At 44.3% G+C, this 19,870-nt stretch overlaps 1 protein-coding gene across 1 annotated transcript in view; it reads right to left on the reverse strand.

The window, feature by feature from the left end:
* The window catches only part of HIVEP1 (HIVEP zinc finger 1), a 251,665-nt gene that overhangs the window by 147,737 nt on the left and 84,058 nt on the right, over positions 1 to 19,870 (reverse strand). Inside the window, exon 4 of the mRNA XM_086948991.1 lies at positions 5,548 to 5,723. Coding sequence (XP_086805117.1) covers positions 5,548 to 5,723 — 176 coding nt within the window. The remainder of the gene's footprint in view (positions 1 to 5,547; positions 5,724 to 19,870) is intronic.

A 19,870-nucleotide genomic window follows, 5' to 3' on the forward strand; every position in this document is an offset into this window, starting at 1 on the left:
TTGGGAGGATAGACGACACAAACTGCCTAAGATGCGGTAGTGAGGGGGGATTTCTTCCATACACTCTGGTTGTGTCCGCGGATCCAGACGTACTGGGGGGAGATTCTTAGTTAACTGGGGGAGGTGCTAGAGGCTTCACTACCGGCAGACCCCAAACTAGTCCTTCTTGGTATTACTAATGATATTGACCTTACCCACCCATTGCTGATCTTCTTGACCCTGGCCTTAGTAGTAGCGAAGAGAGATGTGGCAAAATACTGGGGGGCAGCCACGACACCGGGGAGAGAGGAATGGCGGAGGGGCCTAGACCTGTTTATGGCAGCTGAGAGGGTGACCTATAAGGCAAGGGGTTGCCCAAAAAAATACGTCAGGGTCTGGAATAAGTGGAGAAAATACCAGGGCCTTGATGGGGGACTGTGAACTGGGGGAGGGGAGAGGAAGTGCGCACAGCTGCCAAGGGGGTGTGGGAAATCAGGGGACAAGGGACAGAATGGTATGCAGGTGGTGCAGGTGAAATGGTGCGAGATATAAATAGAAGCATTGATTTTGTTGGTGTGGGTAGGGGGTGAAGGGGGGGGCAGGCGGGGCATGGGGGCCGATGATGACATGACTGGTTTATTGTTCTATGATAAAATGCAAATAAAAATATTTATAAAAAAAAAATACTTAAAAAAAAAAGATTTAAGCAACTACCTCTTAAAGAATGTCAACCACAGCATGCTACAGGGGGTTAACAAAATGCTGATTTCTCTTACCCATAACTCTCCACTAATGTCTGCAAATGAACCGTATCCCCCTTTAAAAGGGGGTTTGTGATAGCCCAGTCTGGTGGCAATAACAGACATCCTCAATTCCCCAAATTCTTCCAGACTTCAGTTTCAAATGTCTCAAAATGCAAGACAATTTCTACTGTGAACACTGGGTTTGAGGCCTGAAATTTTAACAGTAGACATCCATCACAGAAAACATTCAAAGGCTTTGCTATGGCATCGAGTTTGGTACCTTGATAGGGAAAACATTTCTGTGGTGAATGTTTCAAATTCACAAGTAGGTTTTTTTTAGTGGATTGCCAACATCTCAATGTTTGCATCGTTTCCAACTGTCTTACAGTGACAGACAATTTGGTAATGCTTTCATATGCTATCGTAGCTATGAAAAAAAGTAATGAAAGAGGTTCATGAGTGGTGTTCGTGAGTTAGTCCAAAACCTAAAAGAGACAAACTTCAAACAGCCTTGGACCACCCAAAGGAACATTTGGTAAATCTCTTATACTCTAAGAGTAATATGATTTCTCTTGCTGCTCTCTCTCACATCCATTCAAATTGAATAGGAATTCAAAACGTATTAATTGACGCTGCAATAAAACAGTCTAATCCAGTTATAAGGGGTGCCCAAAATCATGTCACCCTTCAAAATGGCTGATAAGGACTTTACAATTAGTGGATGTGTAAAACATAAGTAAGCTGGTGTCATAAATTACAGTGAATGGAAGAATTCATCAAAAACTGTAAAGAATAGCTCTGTGTGTGTGGCTCAACACACATCGAGGCTATATTTACAAAAGTACATGGGGGTACAACAAGCACCTGTTACCGTTAAAGGGACTCAAGGCATTTTGGGATTGCAAATAGGGTCGCAGAGTTGCGGAACCCTTTCTGTAATTGCTATTACATGTATGTAGAGTCAGTAACCATGCAGTGGCCTCATACAAATGAGGAGATATCTTTACGACGTGCATACATCATCATATTTAAGTCATGTGCACAGTCCTCCAGAGAGCGCCTACTGGGATAGGGTGCAGGGGGATCTCCAGGGGCCGGGCCCCTTTCATATGGAGGCCAGGGGGCACATCAGTACACAAACATGGTGTACAAGGGGGGGGCACTGTCACTGCTTGCATAGGGGCATGATGTCTCCTGGACCAAGAGGGGTGCCTCTGTGGTCTGGTGAACTGCTGCCCTGTTTGTTTTTGCTCATGTACTAAATGCGTACATTTCACTTTGTGTATACTTGATATTACTAAAGAATGTGCACAGGCAAAATAGCCACTGAGGAAATGCTAAGTGTGCACCAGTGGCGCACGTTTATAACATCACCCCAAAGTATCTTTAGGAAGGTTAAGGCTGACCCTAAGTACCCCCCACTTGTCTATCTATAAGTGTTGGGAAGGTTTCATTCACAGTGTTGTTCTCACATGGAGAGAGCGAGAGATAATATACCCAGTTGCATTCTCCCAAACAATCACTTATTCACAAAAGGGCAACTGGGCGAAGTTTCCCTTTTGTGAATGAATCTATTATTTGTGTTAACATCATGACTTTTTTTTTTTAAACGGCGGCCAGGAGTGCTGCTGTGTATACACCGGGCGGCTGGCATGGCTTACGGGTGGGAGAGTAGGGGACGGGGGGTGTGTCGCGGGGAACGGGGGGCATGAGGTTCCGAAATAAAAAATAAAAAACGTACTTCGAGGCCGGGTCCTGCGTCTTCTATGCTCTTGCTCTCCTGAGTCCGCTTCCAGGAACAGAAAGCAGGCAACCAGCCTCCCTCCCTTAAGGCAATAACAACGCTGCAATTGCAGTGTTGTGATTGGTCTGAGCGCCTTGACACTGCACTCCATGGCATGTTATCCATGCAGGCTGTAATGCAGCATGTATGGAGAACACGGGAGTGCAGATGACTGCTTTGGGCAGCCCAAGAGGGCCGACCAAACAGTCACTGCTCATTTGAGTGAACAAACCACTTCACCCCTGCCCTGCTCCATGAGCAGAGCAGCCCCGCACACCCTCCCGCCTGCAAAGGAAAAATAACATATTAACTGAAATTTATTATCATGTTGTGTTTCCCCTTCTCGCACTGCTGGAAAGCAGTGGGGCGACGCTCCTCTGCCATGTCGGAGGAGCCGCCACTGTGTATACAAAGATAGTGTAAGAGGCAGCACAGTGTCAGCGTTTGTGCTTGGAACCTGGCACGGGCCATTGAGGTGGACCTGGAAAACCCTTCATGGTGGGTGTGGTCTGTTATTTTACCCACCAACCTCGGGGCAGAAGAACCCACTGAAGAGCCTGCGGGAACACGAGCAGACAAAGTGTGAGGAATGAGAGTGACTGGTCCATGAAAATCCACTAGGCTCTCTTTTGCGGTTGTGTGTCTTGTACAATCATGAGTGTGGCTTGGTCAGTAAGACGGGGGAGTGTGAGCTTCAGGTTTTCCAACAGTCACTCTGACATATTTTGGTAAACTACATTATACGACAAGCAGGTTGCATGAAAGGGGTCGAAGGGGCAGTGGAAAGGGAGAGGAATGCAGATTGGCAGGGTACTGAGGGAAAACACAATACTTTGTAAACTAACCAACATGTTTTAAGACTTTCAAATACAGAGTGTCTGTGTTTTGTTTGTGTGCATGTCAACATTTCTGGAGAGATACGACAGACATTGCACCATACCCGACTGAAAGCACCTGTACTCAACTATTCAGCAGAAAATACATTGGGGGGGGGTGTAACATCCCAAACACCGCCCTTGAAGTTACGCATCTGTGTACAATGACTTAGTGAGTAAAATAGCAGCCAATGAAATCTGCAGGAACCTGCAGCTCAGAAGTTTGAATCCTGGCAAGGGCAACTGAGCCCTCCTTACTTACGAAGTTGCTACATTGAGTACCATTAAATTGATTAATACCTACAATTTACAGGTCTTAGAATTGGCAAAAGAGCGTTATTAAGTTACCGTAAAAAAAAAAAAGTATTGAGATAGCGCTGTTAAGGTTTTTTTTTTTTGTTTATTGGGAGGGCGTCTTTCAATATCCGTTACTAGCAACCCAAGTCCATTCAATCCTTCAATAATAAACCCCCTGTTTCCGTAATTCTATTTAGCCATTTAGTGCTGGATAATCACTAGAGAACTGAGTGGCGTGCTACTCGCCAGAAAAGCAATACAACACCCATCAGGGGTAACAATTGTTATATGATTGCAAATCTTTCTTCCCCTTTTATCCCTCCGCTATCCTTCTCACTCCAAGTAATTGACTAATATCCACCACTGAAATTACCTCATATTTCACCATATTAATTCACCACTAACCCTTTATAGGCTTCCTGAATAGCATGCGTCAACAAGCGAGCGATACATAAATACAAACCTTTGTCCTCCTCTGTCCTTCTGCTATCATTCCAAATCCAAATAACTGACTAACCTATCCACCACTTAAAATGTACTAGCATGCTTCCCTTTACCAATTCAACACAAATCCTCTATGGGTCCCAGAGAAGCGTGCTACCCGCCGAAAAAGTGCTTGGACGCCTCGTCAGGGGTAGTAAGCGCTATATAAATGCAATTACATTACAATACATCTAGAGCTGTAAAATAGAACTCACGTGATTCAATCTAACTTAGACAGTACACTAATAATCAGGTAACACTGCAGCGGCGGCCGGCACAGGTAAGCACGGCGGGTGCGGGCGGCAGTGGGGGACAGACAACGGAATAGGTATAATTAAGTATATAAATAATACCTATTCCGTAGTCTGTCGGCCACCCCCCTGCTGCGCCCCACCCCACTGCGCTCACCTGTGCCGGCGGCGGCAGGGGTTTTACTTGGGGTAAGTCCTATCAGCGCCTCGATCTCTGCAGAATGGGGGAATGAAACTTGTTTTTGAAGGGAAAGCTTTCTGCGTAAGGCCCCATGCGCTGGCACACACGGTTATATAATAATAATATGGAAACCTCTAACCAGCACGGAAAACGGAACCCACGCCTCTCAGGCGTCACCTCTACCTGGGCCCATTTGCCTCTGCAGCTTTGCGTTCACGCCACTCTTTCAGAGTCTATTTAATTATTGAATGCAATTTTATATAGCGTGAACTTTAGCCAAATAAGTCAGAGCGCTTCACCATAGAACCAGGTAAGTTACATAAGTTGCTCGTGATGGAAATTACACACATACAACTATCATGATAACAGGGGTTGACTCACACCCACTATGAATTTCGGAAGGGAACAGCAGCAATGCCACTCGTCCCTGCCTCTCTATCGGAAATGCAACTCAGTGAGCTTTGTGACATATTCAGATGGACACCTAGGTCGTAAGTGTAGCTGCTGATGTAATAAATGTCCGCTTCTAACTTCTTTCCACTTGTAATGCTATTAGATTGCGCCCATTCCCATTCACACCATCGTGCCATTCTCGCCTCGGCCACTGGGTGCTGCTGCTGCACCACTGTTTCTTTCTATATCTATCGTGTTGCTCTTGGCCCCTTTTGCCCAGAAGAATCAATCGCCTGCACCGGTAGCTTTATCTCTGTGCTGCAGGCGCGCAGTTGTGATACAAGAGGAGTACTTCTGTAGACAGCCTTACTAAGGTTTCATTAACAAATGTACTGCCCTGTCCAGCTCGGTTTGTTGTCATGCCACATGACGTCTGTCAAGGGCTACACGTAATGGCAACAGGCATGCCGTCTCTCTCAGAAACACTCCTTCTCAAACAGAGACGTGTCCCCAGGAAGCTTTGATGAAAATCCGAAGAGACCTAATGCGGTAAGAGGCTGACCTTTAGTTTTGAAGGAGAAGTTGCAGTAATTGCAGCGGTAAGGGCGGACGTCTGTGTGCGTCCGAATGTGTTTCTTCAACATGCTCGGCTTCTTGCATCTTATCCCGCACTCCTCGCAGATGTACTTCCCTCTGCCTCGGCCACGGACGTACACATACTCCTCGTTCGATTTGTAGCTGGTGAGAAATGGCAAAGAGAAAGCACAGTTGAGACCAAGTCAAAAAGCATCAAATAAACTAGCGTTCCAAGAGAAAAACTGAACTCTCAAAGTAACAGCAAATTTGAACCACTGCACAACCACTAATATCAAATAACCAGTACGTTTGATTTTGCGTAAAAAAATATTAACTTCACAATAATGACCCCGGAATTAAAATACACAACTTTCACACTGGAGCGTCTCAAGACAGACACGAGCAATGCTGTATTTAGATTCCACCAGGCTAGAAGAAGCTAGAGGCTCCAAAAGAGACCGACTTCTTCATGTCCTTGGGAGAAAGCAAAGTCATCTTTGGAGTACCCCAAGGCTCATCACTCAGCACAACCTCTGCAACGCATACATGATCCTTTGGGGCAATGTCATCCGTGCACTCCTACACTGACAGAACTCATGCTCTCCCTCTCAGATAAGACACACAACACAAGAAACCAGTTCACCGCCTGCATGACCGAAGTCACTAACTGGAGGAAGCCAACTGTGATGCTCAACACGACAAGACAGAAGTAGTGAACTTCTGGAAGATAACCTCACCATCTGTCTCCAACTGGTGCCAGGCTGAACTCAACCTCACAGCCCACACACAACACCCATGCCATGAACCTTCAAATAGTTATCGACAGTAAACTGGACTTGACCACACAGATCAATGCCGTTACTGCATCCTGCTTCCATTCCCTGAAGATGCTGAGGAAGATCTTATGGCTTCCAAGCAACACTAGAAAAACTGGCACTCAGGCCCTAGTTCCCAGCCAGTTCGAATAAGAGAATGTCCTCTATGCAGGGATCACCAAGCAAACAACTTACTAGAAGACTAGAAAGCAATGAGAACTCGGCAGTCAGATTCTCCTCAACTTCCCGCATAGGACTCACATTGCTCCACTGACTCCCGATACACAAACACACTTATTTCAAATTCCTCACACACATTTCAGGCTCTACACAACCCCACATACTGGGACCGTCCAAGCTCCTACCACTCACACAGACACCTCACTCCAAAGCTTTTTAAAAAACAATATCCCAGGCTGGCCACTTTAACACACGTCTTTCATCCTCCTCAGAGCTGAGGACTGACTATGCTCCCTGCTCTGGATGAAAGCGCAGAGACAACGCAACGTGCTGATAACAACTACAATGCAGCAGTCACCACAGAGTGAAAGCCCCCATCAGCAACACGTTTGGACCAAGTAGCTCAAAAGGCAAGGCAGAAGACGGCTGCAGATGCAGGTGCATCGTCCACATTCTCTCACTTCCTTTGGGTCCATGGAAGAAAGAAGGAGGCAGAGGGCAGTATCTTTTGTCTGAAATGGAAGTGACCCAGGTAAAGCAGGGTAGGACTTCAGAAGCTCCCCTTTCCCTCATTGACCTTACAATAGTGAAAATCTAGCATGACTCAGTGGCACAAAATCCGTAACTAGCACAACTTTTGAGACGAAGCAAACCACATCCAAAAGTGTGCTGTGTTATGTCATGTGCTGCACTACCAGCATACGTTAAAAAGGTCAACATTTTTGCACAGCACTTTTTAACCAGAGTCCAATGCTTGCTATACAAAAAAAGATGACTATTCAATTGAGACCTACATTTAATTCTCAAATCCACTCCCTTTATTTTGTCAGACAGCAAACACAAAATATGAAGCCATCTTCAGCGCTGATCGTAAAAACGGAGGTAAAAGTTTGTAGTTTAAGTATTTTATACATTACTTTTAACATACGGGTTCACAGGATTTAGGCATCAAAAATTAATTCATATTCGGATATAACTGGGTGGGCTAAATGCATTTTTCATTTGAAAACACTCAGATTTTTGTTCAAACCTAAACTATTTTCAAGAGCTAGTGTGCCACATATATGACAATATGTTTTCTTCAGAACAGGCAGCACCAAAAAAATAGATTATTCAATTGTGACCCAGTTCTGCATAAGACGTAGCCCTTAAGAGCAGCTGATCGGTGCAGAGGTTGGGATTCTCTGATAAAACGGGAAAGAATGCAGTTTACAGTAATCATAACTAAGTTCACTAGTTAAATATTTCAGGCACATATTTTAAGTAACAATTGAGGAATGAAAACGAATAAAACAATGCAATTTCAACTATTTCCTAATATATCATTTGTTAAAACCGATCACAAGGTATGAACAGGAGATTATTTTAGAAAACAGCAAAATTTATATATATTTTTTTAAATAAAATGACCCAGTTGAGTTACGTTCTAAAACAGCTATAAAAACACCTCAGAACAGGTCACAAACGACACCTTTACCAACATCATTTTGTTCTAAAGCTAGCAAACACTACTGCTAGGAATAGGACTAAAATAACAATACTGGCCTTTGTATACTACACACCACAAAAATAACTTTATGTTGGCACTTACTACGACGTGCTTTCACTACCCTTGTGTAAGAAAGCAGTTCCAAACTCCTGGAAAGGATGATACCTCCAGCTGACTCTGCCAGGGCTGACACATTTTTGCTGCAGGCTACAAAGAGATCCGGTTAAACTGTCTGGACAATTTAGATGTCCACAAGCAATATACGATTCTCACTAATAAACGCAATCTGATAACATGCTGAACATTGTGCCACAGAATATTTCTCATTAGTGCCACTTATTAGTGCCCAAAGTGCTACCGTTTAGTGATCAGTATCCCTTTGTAGAGCAGTGGTCCATAGTTATTAGTGGTTTAGGATTATCAGTGGCTCAAGATTATCAAATGACTCCGATGATCAGGAATACCCATTTCTCAGTAGTAATGCAGGTACTCCGTGTAATCAATGGCCCTGTACAGTCATTAACTCATTACAATACAAAGGATTATGCAATCCCTGTTTAAACGGCAGTCTCTAATGTCTTTATAATTGGAGACTTGTGACGCACTCAGTTGCCGATTATAAGGAAAAGTTGTCATAACTCGACTATTGTAAGTTATTACAGTTGGGGTCGGATGTCACAAGGCCTGCTGCTAGAGGTAGCAGCCGAGATAAAAGGTAGGTCAGGTCATGGAGCATAAATGAAATAGCTGTTTAAAGCAACGAGCCCAGAACTTTCCATTTCTTTCTTCTGCTCTACTTTAATGGCTTACAATGAGAGAATGTTTATTTTTTGCACTCCTTAGATAGTGAAAGCTTGACTCTTTCTGCATGTTAATACACATTCCAAGCTACTGCAGCTTTTTTTTTATAACTGACTTGTATTAAACTGTCTCTAATATCTGTTTGCAACAAATATTTAACAGGTTTTTGATGTGTTTGATTTTGCGCTAGAGGTTTTATTTGTATTTTTCATGTCTACAAACCTGCTCGCTCTTTCATATGAAAGAGCTGCGCACCAAGGTTTAATTAGTTTGTGGGAAAGTTGATGGTGTGACCATGTATTATATGGGATAAAGTACCCTCCGGTGTACATGATAAGGGTATTGTAAGTCACCTTGAAGTTCCACATCCTTACAAAGGAAATTGGCCTTCCGCCTCCTTATGGTTTGGAACTCCTCTGTGACTTCCAATATCCTTGTAATGTACGGCAGGGGCAACTTTACCCCTTATATTACCAGTATTACCAATGCCTCAGTGTAGTCTGTTTCTCAATATAGTCAATCGTGCAGTACAAGCAATGGTGCCGTGTTATCAGTTGTTCAATGTCAATTGTGCTTTAATTTAATCAATCAAAAGGTCAGTATGGTTTAAGGGCTTTGTCTTTTTAGCCGCTTGTCATGCTCAGTGGCATAGCATGATTTATTAGTGGAAGCCTAGGTGAACTGAGAGAGGTGGCCTTCAGCAGAACAGGCAACCATCTGAACTATACAGATAACTGACCCCCAGAGAAAGAAAAGGGTATCTCAAAAGTTCTCCTAATGGTAAAAGGATCATATGATGGTGTGATGTGTTGTTTATCATAACATGATCTTGGGACAGCCTTTCCTTCTGGGAAGGTGTAAAGCCTTTGAACATCTCATCACTATGTAGATCATTACGCATGTGCCATAAAAGTAGTGAGGTGCCAGGAAAGTCTGATAGGCTGCAATGACAGGATAAAAGCACAGATAGTGCGAGGAGACAGGATGCTGCAATTCTTAAAAACTGGAACCAGCAGAAACACTCCAATTAGTAGATGTACTGGCAAAATAGCTATCACCAATAATTTGCCCGTAGGCATACCTACAACAAAAGCAACAAATTGCGTGCAACATTTCAGATAACGACCTGGAGAGAAAGCAGCAGAGCAAGAGGACACAAGTGGTCCCTTGCCTCCTGGAGTTAAAAGGTAAGACAGAAGTACATTTTGGTCATAAGGCAGACAATGTGCAAGACTGGAAAAGGAAGGGTGATAGGCAGCACACAGGATAAGAGCAGGAACAACACAAATATTTGAAAATATTTTCAGCAGGCACAGCTGAGTCAAGAGCAGAACTGCTGGGAAGAGACAGAAATTTAGGCCAGGCTTACCTTTATGGGGAGCAGAAAAATGCAAGCAAAGTGGGAACAGTTAAGCACTAAGGAAGGGTGCAAGAGGTTAAATTTAGCTAAAGAATTAGCTGATAATAACAGATAAGTAGGAAAAATGCAACTCAGAAAAAAAGAATATCACAGAATAAATGGGGTTTGCTGGGGACATAGGAGGCTTTGACAGCTTGGAACTGGCCACCTGAGAGACACACAGAAAGAGGAAGCTGGAAAATTTTATGAAAAGCATAACAACAATTCTAATGTTTATTTTTGACTAGGGAATTCAATAGCATAATCTATGGTAAAGGAACCGTGCTGACTAGGAAAGCGAGGCACCTGTTAAGTTGACACCACTAATGGTATTAATGCTGCAGTAGCAGACAACTTTTCATGAATAAAGATGGTATGCCTATAGCAGCAAAAGCGGTACAATGTAGGACACAGCACTATCGCATCAGACCAATCTCCACCCACACCAGAAGGTCACTTTTTCTTATATGTAGTACTTTTGGAAGTGGACTAAGCAACAAGGTTGGAATAGGAGGATTATGTGGTAGAATTACCACTGGCATTTTGCAGGAAAGACCACACATTTTGAGGATGCTCACCATTCTCTAGTGTATTGCAAAGGAATAGCCCCTTAATCAAAACAAAGTACTGCTGGCAAACCAAAGCTAGTCTATAGCTTAGGTTGGAGAGATTAGTGTTATTACTCTGGATGGATCAGCCAGAGAAATGGCCAAACCATTCCTGCAGATCATAAAACACGTTTTTTGACACAGTTTATCATTTCTTCATCACATGATTAAGAGAAATTTGTAATAAAGGGACCAGAGTTACAGTGGCTGAGGTTCTTCCTGTCTAACCTCTGCAGTCTCCCAACCTCCTTTTACACACATGGAGGTTCTGGTGGAATATGGGTTTTTTCCGGGATCCTCTTTCAGCCCCACGCTGTTCAGCTTATATGTTGTTTCATAAGTCCGACTGGTGAGATCATTTGATCTAGAGGTAATGACATGTGGAGGATACGGATATGTACTGAACAGGAGCAGATTCCACCCCGTGCAGATGACATGAAAGGAGGGAGACCGACAGCAAATGCAATCTTTGTACACCAGCTTTATGGACTCAATAGCTACCTGGATGAGAGATAACGGTCTACAATTAAATTATGATAGGAAAGAGGTACTGATAATATAAGATTCTCCATCGGTGTGGGCAAAACAGCGGTGGCCAAGTTCCCTAGGAACTTTCCCAACCCCTGTAAATCCTGTTTCCAATCTTAGGTTCATATTTGATGATAAACTCAACTTCTCTAGACAAACCGCAAAAGTTGTTTATCCCTGCACTATTCTTTTAAAGACAATGAGGTAAATGACTGCTTTACTTTCTTCTGAGACTAGATTCACTGTCATACAGGCCACAGTGGGACATCGGAGCACGCTTTAGATTTTGAGGATTTTTAAATGGCATTTCCTACTTTCCCTAATGTAATAGGCAGAACCGCTGCTTTTTGTTGTTCAGTGGATAAAACGTACATCTGTATGGTTTTCAGGAGGTTGCTAATACTTTCTGGTGTAGATTCTTTGGATACAGAATAAAGCTCTGAATAATGTAAAAAAATAAATAAAATACAGGCCACAGTGGGACATCGGCTGGTAGCCAGAACAGTGGAATCTTCCACGGATTCTTGCTCTCTGGATATTTATATCAGGTACATTGGCTGCCAGTTGAAAACATTTTAACATTTAAAATCCTTATGATATGCCATAAGGAGTAGTTTCTGTCCTGTAACTCCAGTTCTGTAGTAGGGGTATCTCTGTTATAGTCATAATCTAGTGAATAGTCCCGCTCATGAGCGTGGAACCCCGGAGCAATCAAAAATAATTTCTTAAGCTGTCTAACAATGCAGTCCGGCACAGACACTTAAGAGAGATTTTTAAGACATATAATGCAGCCTATATCCACAGGCTACACTGTCCAGTACTTCAACTAGACATTCAACCAAAACCACACACAGCACAGCCTGCCAAGTTTTCTTCATAGAGAAAAACTTCCCCTTTAACCAACAAAGCCTCTGGAATGATAGAGAGGAAGGGGAGGACCGACAAGCCCCATATGCTGCCATTATGTGGCTCAAAAAGGGATACCGTGCCTTTAAGAAAACTTTCTAGAACTTTCTCAGTATCCCAGAATGCCCAGCAGGTCCCATATACTTTCAGCTCTTTTTGAAGGCGTATAACGCCAGAAGACCTGTAGCATTCCGAACATAAACATCTGTCTCCACCGGGGTGGAGGACGGGCGCTTATGACTTTAACATAGATACCCCTACTACAGAACTGGAGTTACAGGACAGAAACTACTCCTTCTGTAGTAGGGGATCTCTGTGTATAGTCATAATCTAATGAATAGAATGGCAAGCCCATCCCCACACCAAAGCGGCGGTGGAGAGAAAATAAGTACAACACCACTACTGTGCGAACAGATTTCGCAGCGATGCCTGCCCAACTGGAGCGTCTGCCCTGGAATCAGTGTCCAGATAGTAATGCTTAGCAAAGGTATGGACCGACTTCCAAGTGGCCGCCCTTCAGATTTCTGCAATGGGAACATTACGTAACAAAGCAGTCGTGGCAGCTTTGCCCCTGGTAGAATGAGCCTTAGGTTTACCCCCTAAGGTCTTATGAGCCTTTTGATAACACAACTGTATACAGGACACAATCCACCTTGAAATGGACTGTTTTGAGGTAGCAAGACCTGTCCTGATCGATCCATAGTTGATAAACAATTGGTCTGACCTACGAATATCCTTGGTTTTATCCAGATAACATTTCAACACCCTCCTGACATCCAGGGAATGTAGAGACCTTTCCGCTGGAGAGGAAGGATTCTGAAAAAACGTAGGTAAAGTTATGGTCTGGTTAACATGGAAATCAGAAATAACCGTAGGAAGAAATTTAGGGTGAGTACGCATAACAACCTTAGCAGCATGAAATACAGTATAAGGTTCTTGGCAACACAACGCCTGAATTTCACTCACCCTGCGGGCCGATGTAATGGCCACTAGGAACGTCGCCTTCCAGGAAAGGTGCTGCAACGAAGCCTTATGAATAGGTTCAAAAGGTTCTCTCATCAATCTGGACAGCACCACATTCAATTCCCATGAAGGCGAAGGAAGCCGGACAGGAGGAAACACTTTCTTCAAGCCTTCCAAAAAATCCTTGATCACAGGGATCTGGAAGAAGGAGGTCTTTGAAGGGCATTTCCTGTAGGCAGTCAGCGCAGCAAGATGCACCTTAATAGAATGAAAATTAAGGCCAGACTGCGCCAAATGTAAAAGGTACGGAAGGATGACATCTTCCTTACATGTCGTTGGATCATAGTTCTTGGACTTGCACCAGATGCAAAATTACTTCCACTTGTACGCATAAGAAGTCCTAGTGGAAGGTCTCTGGTCTTCCTTCAGTATGTCCATACAATCTGCAGGGAGATTCAAATGGCCATATTGCACTATCTCAAGAGCCATGCCGCCAAACTCAAAGACGAGAGATTGGGGTGCACCATGTGCCCCCGAACTTCGTGAGAAGGTCCTGCCGGCACGGCAGCCGAATGTGAGGAAGAAGAGACCGGTGTAGCAGGTCCGTGAACCACCACTGCCTGGGCCATTCCGGGGCAATCAGGATCATCGGAGCCCTAGACTGGGCCAGCTTGATGAGCACCGCCGGAATCAGGGGAATGGGTGGAAAAGTGTACTGAAAGCTGTTCGACCAGTTGATCCATAACACATTCCCCAGCGTTCCCTGCTGGTAGTACCTGGATGCGAAGTTTCGGCATTTGCTGTTTTCGGCGGTGGCGCACAGATCCACGTCTGGAGTGCCCCACCTGTCGCAGACGTCTCCGAACACTTCGTCGTTTATGACCCATTTGTGGTTTTCCTGGATCAGTCTGCTCAGTGCGTCTGCCTGAACATTCTGCACACCTGGTAGATGAGTAGCAGTTATCGTCAGTCCTCTGGCAAGAAGCCAGTGCCAGATCGCCTGCGCCTCCTGCGACAGGGTGCGCGATCGAGCCCCCCTGCTTGTTGAGGTAATATATCGTGGTCGTATTGTCAGTCTGTACAAGCAGAGAGTTGGTCTGGAAGGACGGATGAAAGGCCTTCAGTGCCAAGAGAACAGCTCCGAGTTCCAGAAATTTGATGTGATACGTGGACTCCATCTGAGACCACGTTCCCTGGATCTGTAACTCCCCGGAATGCGCTCCCCAGCCGTGGAGAGAAGCATCCGTCACGATAGTCTGAGTGGGCATGTCCTTGTGGAAGGGAACCCCCTTGAGGAGATTCTCTGCTGAACACCACCATTTCAGAGACTGTTGAGCATGCAGAGACAGTCGTATCTTGTCATCACAGTTGCCTCTCCTCTGGTCCCACTGATCCTCCAGACACTCCTGCAGCGGTCTCATGTGAAGCCGTGCGTGTGGCGTGAGGAAGATACATGAGGCCATCGACCCCAGTAGAGAAGACACCGTCCTCACTGTCGTAGATGGAGCGGTCATAAGAGCCTGAGCCTTCCGAAGGAGTGATAAACGTCTTTCCTCCGAAGGAGACACGCTTGCAGACAGCGTATTGATGGTGGCTCCCAAGTACTGTAGGCATTGGACCGGAGTGGGGACAGACTTGGACAATTTGATGTGCAACCCCAGCTTGTTCAAGAGAACGGACGTCTTCTGGAAGTGCGCTTGAGCTTCCGAGAAGGAGGATGCCTTGATCAATCAATCAATCGTCCAGGTACGGGTAGACAAACACCTTGTTCTTTCTCAGGTGTGCCGCCACCACTGCCATGCATTTGGAAAATGTCTGAGGCGCTGACTTCAACCTGAACGGTAACACTGTGTATTGATAGTGATTGGCGCCGACTTGGAATCGCAGGAACTTCCGGTGTTTCTGTGCAATGGGCACGTGGAAGTACGCATCCTGTAGGTCTATCGCGCACAGCCAGTCTCCCCTTTGCAGCTGAGGGTAAATCTGGTGCAAAGACAGCATGCAAAACTTTTCCCTGCGAATCCACTTGTTTGCTTGTCGCAAATCCAGAATAGGCCTGAACTCGTTCTTGTCCTTTTTTTCCCGGACTAGAAAGAACCGCGAGTATAGACCTCTTCCCCTTTGAGACAGAGGTACGTCTTCTATCGCCCGTTTTCTTAACAGGGCATCGGCCTCCGCCTGGAGCTCGCGCAGTGGAAACTGCGAGCATACCGGTGGAATTGCTGGAGGAGAGCTGGTGAACCGAAGACTGTATCCATTGCAAACAATATTCAGCACCCACTTGTCCTGAGTAATTTTTCTCCACTCCGCCAGAAAATATTGAACGCATCCCCCCACCGGAGCGGGTAACGGATGACGGGGAAGTAATCGCTCAGGGTCTAGACCCGGCCAGGCCTTTGGTCGCGGTGGCAGACTGCTGACCACCCCTGCCCCTCTGACGTTTCTGGAAGGGCTTCCTCTGGAACTGATGCTTCTGCTGTCTAGACTGTTGGCCTCGCCCTCTACCCTGCGCCCCGTACCGTCTCTGGAACGGGCGGTAGCTCTTCTTCTGGTCCTTCGGCTTCTCCAAGCCCATCGCCGTCAGAGTCTCAGCCTCCGCCTTCATGCGGGCCATCTCATCGTCGGCGTGTTTCCCGAATAGGGTCTCGCCCGAGAAGGGCAGATTGGCCACCCTCTGCTGAGCTTCCGGCTTCAGTGATGTCAATCTGAGCCAAGCGTGGCGCCTCTGATTCACTCCATGGCAGTACCCGTGGGCTGCCAGGAGCGACGAGTCTGCAGCAGCGCTGATCAGCTGGTTTCGACACCTGCAATCCCTCATTCAGGATTTCCATAAAATCCTCCTTCTTTTCCCGTGGGAGGAGGTCGGCGAACTGTTGGAGGGACTCCCAAAGCGCCTGGTCATAGCGCCCCAATAGCGCAGATGCACTGGCAACCTTCATAGAGGTAGCCGCCGTCCCGCACACCTTCCTGCCCGCTGAATCCAACTAGAGACTCTTAGCGACTCTCCTTGCCCAGAGGCACATTGGAGGACGGAGTGGTGGCGTGCTGCTTCCTTGCCGCCGTCACAATTACAGAATCCGGAGTTGGACCCAATCGGAGGAAAGCCGGGTCCGCATCAGGAGCCTTGTACTTCTTTTGCAGCCTGGAGGGCGCTGCCTTCGTCACTGCCGGAGTGAGGAAGAGCTCCATGGCGGGCTCCACCAATCCAGGCACCAGAGGCAACAAAGGCCTCGATAGGTGCCTCTTGTGGAGAGTCTCAAATATTACGGAGGTCGTAGGCGTGGGCACAGTCTAGAAGGGAGACACAGGATACACACAGGGTGTGGGTCCGACTTGGCCTTCTTCCTTGAGCACTCCGGGCATTTATCAAACAATGCTGGCATTTTAGACGAAAAAGAAGTGCTCCGAATACTAGAGAAGGAAGATGGCACCAAAACACGTCGAGTGTAAACTCTCACACACTTTAAAAGTGAAAAATTCTTACAATAAACCCAAAAAGGGAGAGCTCAATGCTCCAGGGTCCTGCTAGCAGGAGCCGGAAAAAAACTGAAAGTAAATGGGACCTGCTGGGCATTCTGGGATACTGAGAAAGTTCTAGAAAGTTTTCTTAAAGGCACGGTATCCCTTTTTGAGCCACATAATGGCAGCCTATGGGGCTTGTCTGTCCTCCCCTTCCTCTCTATCATTCCAGAGGCTTTGTTTGTTAAAGAGGAAGTTTTTCTCTATGAAGAAAACTTGGCAGGCTGTGCTGTGTGTGGTTTTGGTGGAATGTCTAGTTGAAGTACTGGACAGTGTAGCCTGTGGATATAGGCTGCATTATATGTCTTAAAATTCTCTCTTAAGTGTCTGTGCAGGACTGCATTGTTAGACAGTTTAAGAGATAATTTTTGATTGCTCCGGGGTCCACGCTCATGAGCGGGACTATTCACTAGATTATGACTATACACAGAGATCCCCTACTACAGAAAATTGTGTTCCTCATCTGCAAGCCTCCTAACCCTTCCACCTATCAAGAGATGGAGATGAAGTGGCCGTTCTTTTTCATATGTAGCATAACATCAAATGCAGTTACCTGTAAAGAATAATCATCTGGCCTTCAGGAAACTGTCACAAACATATCTATTTGAATACATCTTCTTGTAAACAGCTAGCAGGACCAGGACACTTTATTGGTAATTGCCCAATCGAACAAATGGTCAACATACTATAGCAAACACCTTGCAAATATTGCAGCATTAAAATTCTCTCTATTCTCTAGCAGTTGGTCTAATACCCAGCTCCTGTTTTTGGTCTCATATGGCTGTGGAGTGTATGCTTTAACTGGAGATGGAGAATCTGAGTGACCTCTTGTCATTAGCATAAAAATAAACCAGACTTCGGCAAAAACTAAGACATTAGGGAAAAGGGAAGGGTTTAGAAGGTTTCAATTACATTGGAGATTGCAAAACATTATGAAGCTGCACTTAAGCAAACAATATAAATAATAACACAAATCATCAGGTTACTGACAATCAAAAATACCAGTGTAATACTTTAATAAACAAAGCAGGGGAACATATGACTGGTTGCACACCCCTTCAGATATGCACGACCACAAAAGTAACTTTAGTGAGGAGAGGCTAGAAAAGAATACCTACAAATACAAGAGCAGTCTTTCTCCTGTTAACCAACCAGCTGTGACTCAAGGTGGAAAGAATAGAATCCATTGCCTGGAAGAGTAATCTTTACATTTTTGGTGCACTAGAACTGGTCACTGGTAATATGTTTGCATTAAATAGGTTTGCAATATAATTTTTTACAAAACATTTACTCAACGATGCAGAACAGGAGGGTACATTGGACTAATGTAATCTGACACCAGATGTATATGATTTAGTAACATATTTGAATACATACAACATGCACACTAATCCCTTAAGAACTTTCTTTTTAAATTAAGTCTTCTGTGCTTTTAAATGAACATGTTTAAAACTAGTCATTAATTTCAGCGCATCTGTTATAACACATGTAACTTATTTTTTAAAAACTGGGCTTTATTTGACGGGCCAAACAGCAAATCTCAATTTTATTAAATGTTTTGAAGACCTGTGACTAATTTTTGGTGTCTTAAACCTACATTTTTAACTATCCATCGTGTTGTTTTAGGCACTTTAAGCTCTGCTCTATTGCTAACAAATGATTGATTCATTCATAAGTATTAGAATGATACACATTATTTGCTACACCTCGTTGCCTGTTAACATGTTTCAGATTTGGACCAGTTAGGCAAAAGCACTAGTAACCAGTTGGGCGAACCCATAAGCAGCAGTGAAATTAGTCAATTGTCCGGTATGAAGAAACTAGTACAACCTGTGAATATCAGAGGAGTTTAAAATCAGCTGCTTTGTTTAATTTATAATGTAATACATTAAGAATTGTAAAAATTTTAATTAAGAATTATTTTACTTAAAGAATCATCAAAATGCCCATGCTTCATTGATGAAAAGTTAGCACATGTTCATTTTCTGTTCCAAGCTAGAAAAACTCTCGACTAATTAGCTTGATAACATCAACAAACTCTAACTCATATACAATAACAGACGGTAAAAGTACTGTACTTGGTATTCTCAGCACCCATTACGATATGTGTTTTGTCAAACTTTAAAACTCCATGTGGTAATTTGGCATTCAGATTTCTTGCCTGCCATTATTATGGGGAGAACATTTTTGGAGAAGCTACACATCTCAAGAGAAAGGGAAGTGACTAAGATTGGCAGGTGAAGATGACAGTAGTGATGCCAGGAAGTGATTATCCTGTGTCTCATACATACACTGAAATATATTATCAATATACTACATTATCCACAGACTGTCTGAGCTACGTTTAGTGGAAAGATGTCAAGACGTCTGAGTTTGTTTCTTCTCCTGCCTGAATTAATAATAATAATAATAATAACAATAATAATAATAATAATAATATACAAATAAATTAAATAAGGCTACTACTTTGTGGGTTAGTAATTAAGAAGCTCTTGATGAACATCAATATCTGCATCTTTAGAATTTCAATAGTTACACAGTTGTTCGCGGTCAAAAGTTGGGTAAAATATTGAATTATGATGTGGGGATTTCGATGGTGGATGATAACATACAAAGGGGCAAATGAAGGAACAACAATTGGGCAAGACAGAAAGTGGGCTGTCACATTTCGTCCACAGCAATAACAAATCCCTCAAACGTATGGTCAGTGGCCTTAACACCATATGAAAGCAACAACTGTGAACAATGTATTACATTACTTAGAACCAATAACCTATTTACAAGCGACATTAATAAACAGAAAGATAAACATAGGCATAAACTTTGCACCTTTTGCTCCTTCTTAAAAGTCCCCATGCCACACACACAAAAGGGCACCTTCTCGATCCGATATTCTCCAATATCATGACCTTGGAACCCAGGGAACCAATACCTATCCCATGGTCTGATCACTTCCTAATCCCGTTTAACTGGCAAACCACCACGGACACTCCCCAAGCCCCGTTAACACGCAATCAAGAAAGAACTTGGTCCATGCTTCCACTGGATAGCTGGACAAGTTTATTAGAGCGATCAGCCCCCACACACGATCCAGACCTGTT

The sequence above is a fragment of the Lissotriton vulgaris genome, unplaced genomic scaffold (assembly GCF_964263255.1).
Source record: "Lissotriton vulgaris unplaced genomic scaffold, aLisVul1.2 SCAFFOLD_1211, whole genome shotgun sequence".
Lineage (NCBI taxonomy): Eukaryota > Metazoa > Chordata > Amphibia > Caudata > Salamandridae > Lissotriton > Lissotriton vulgaris.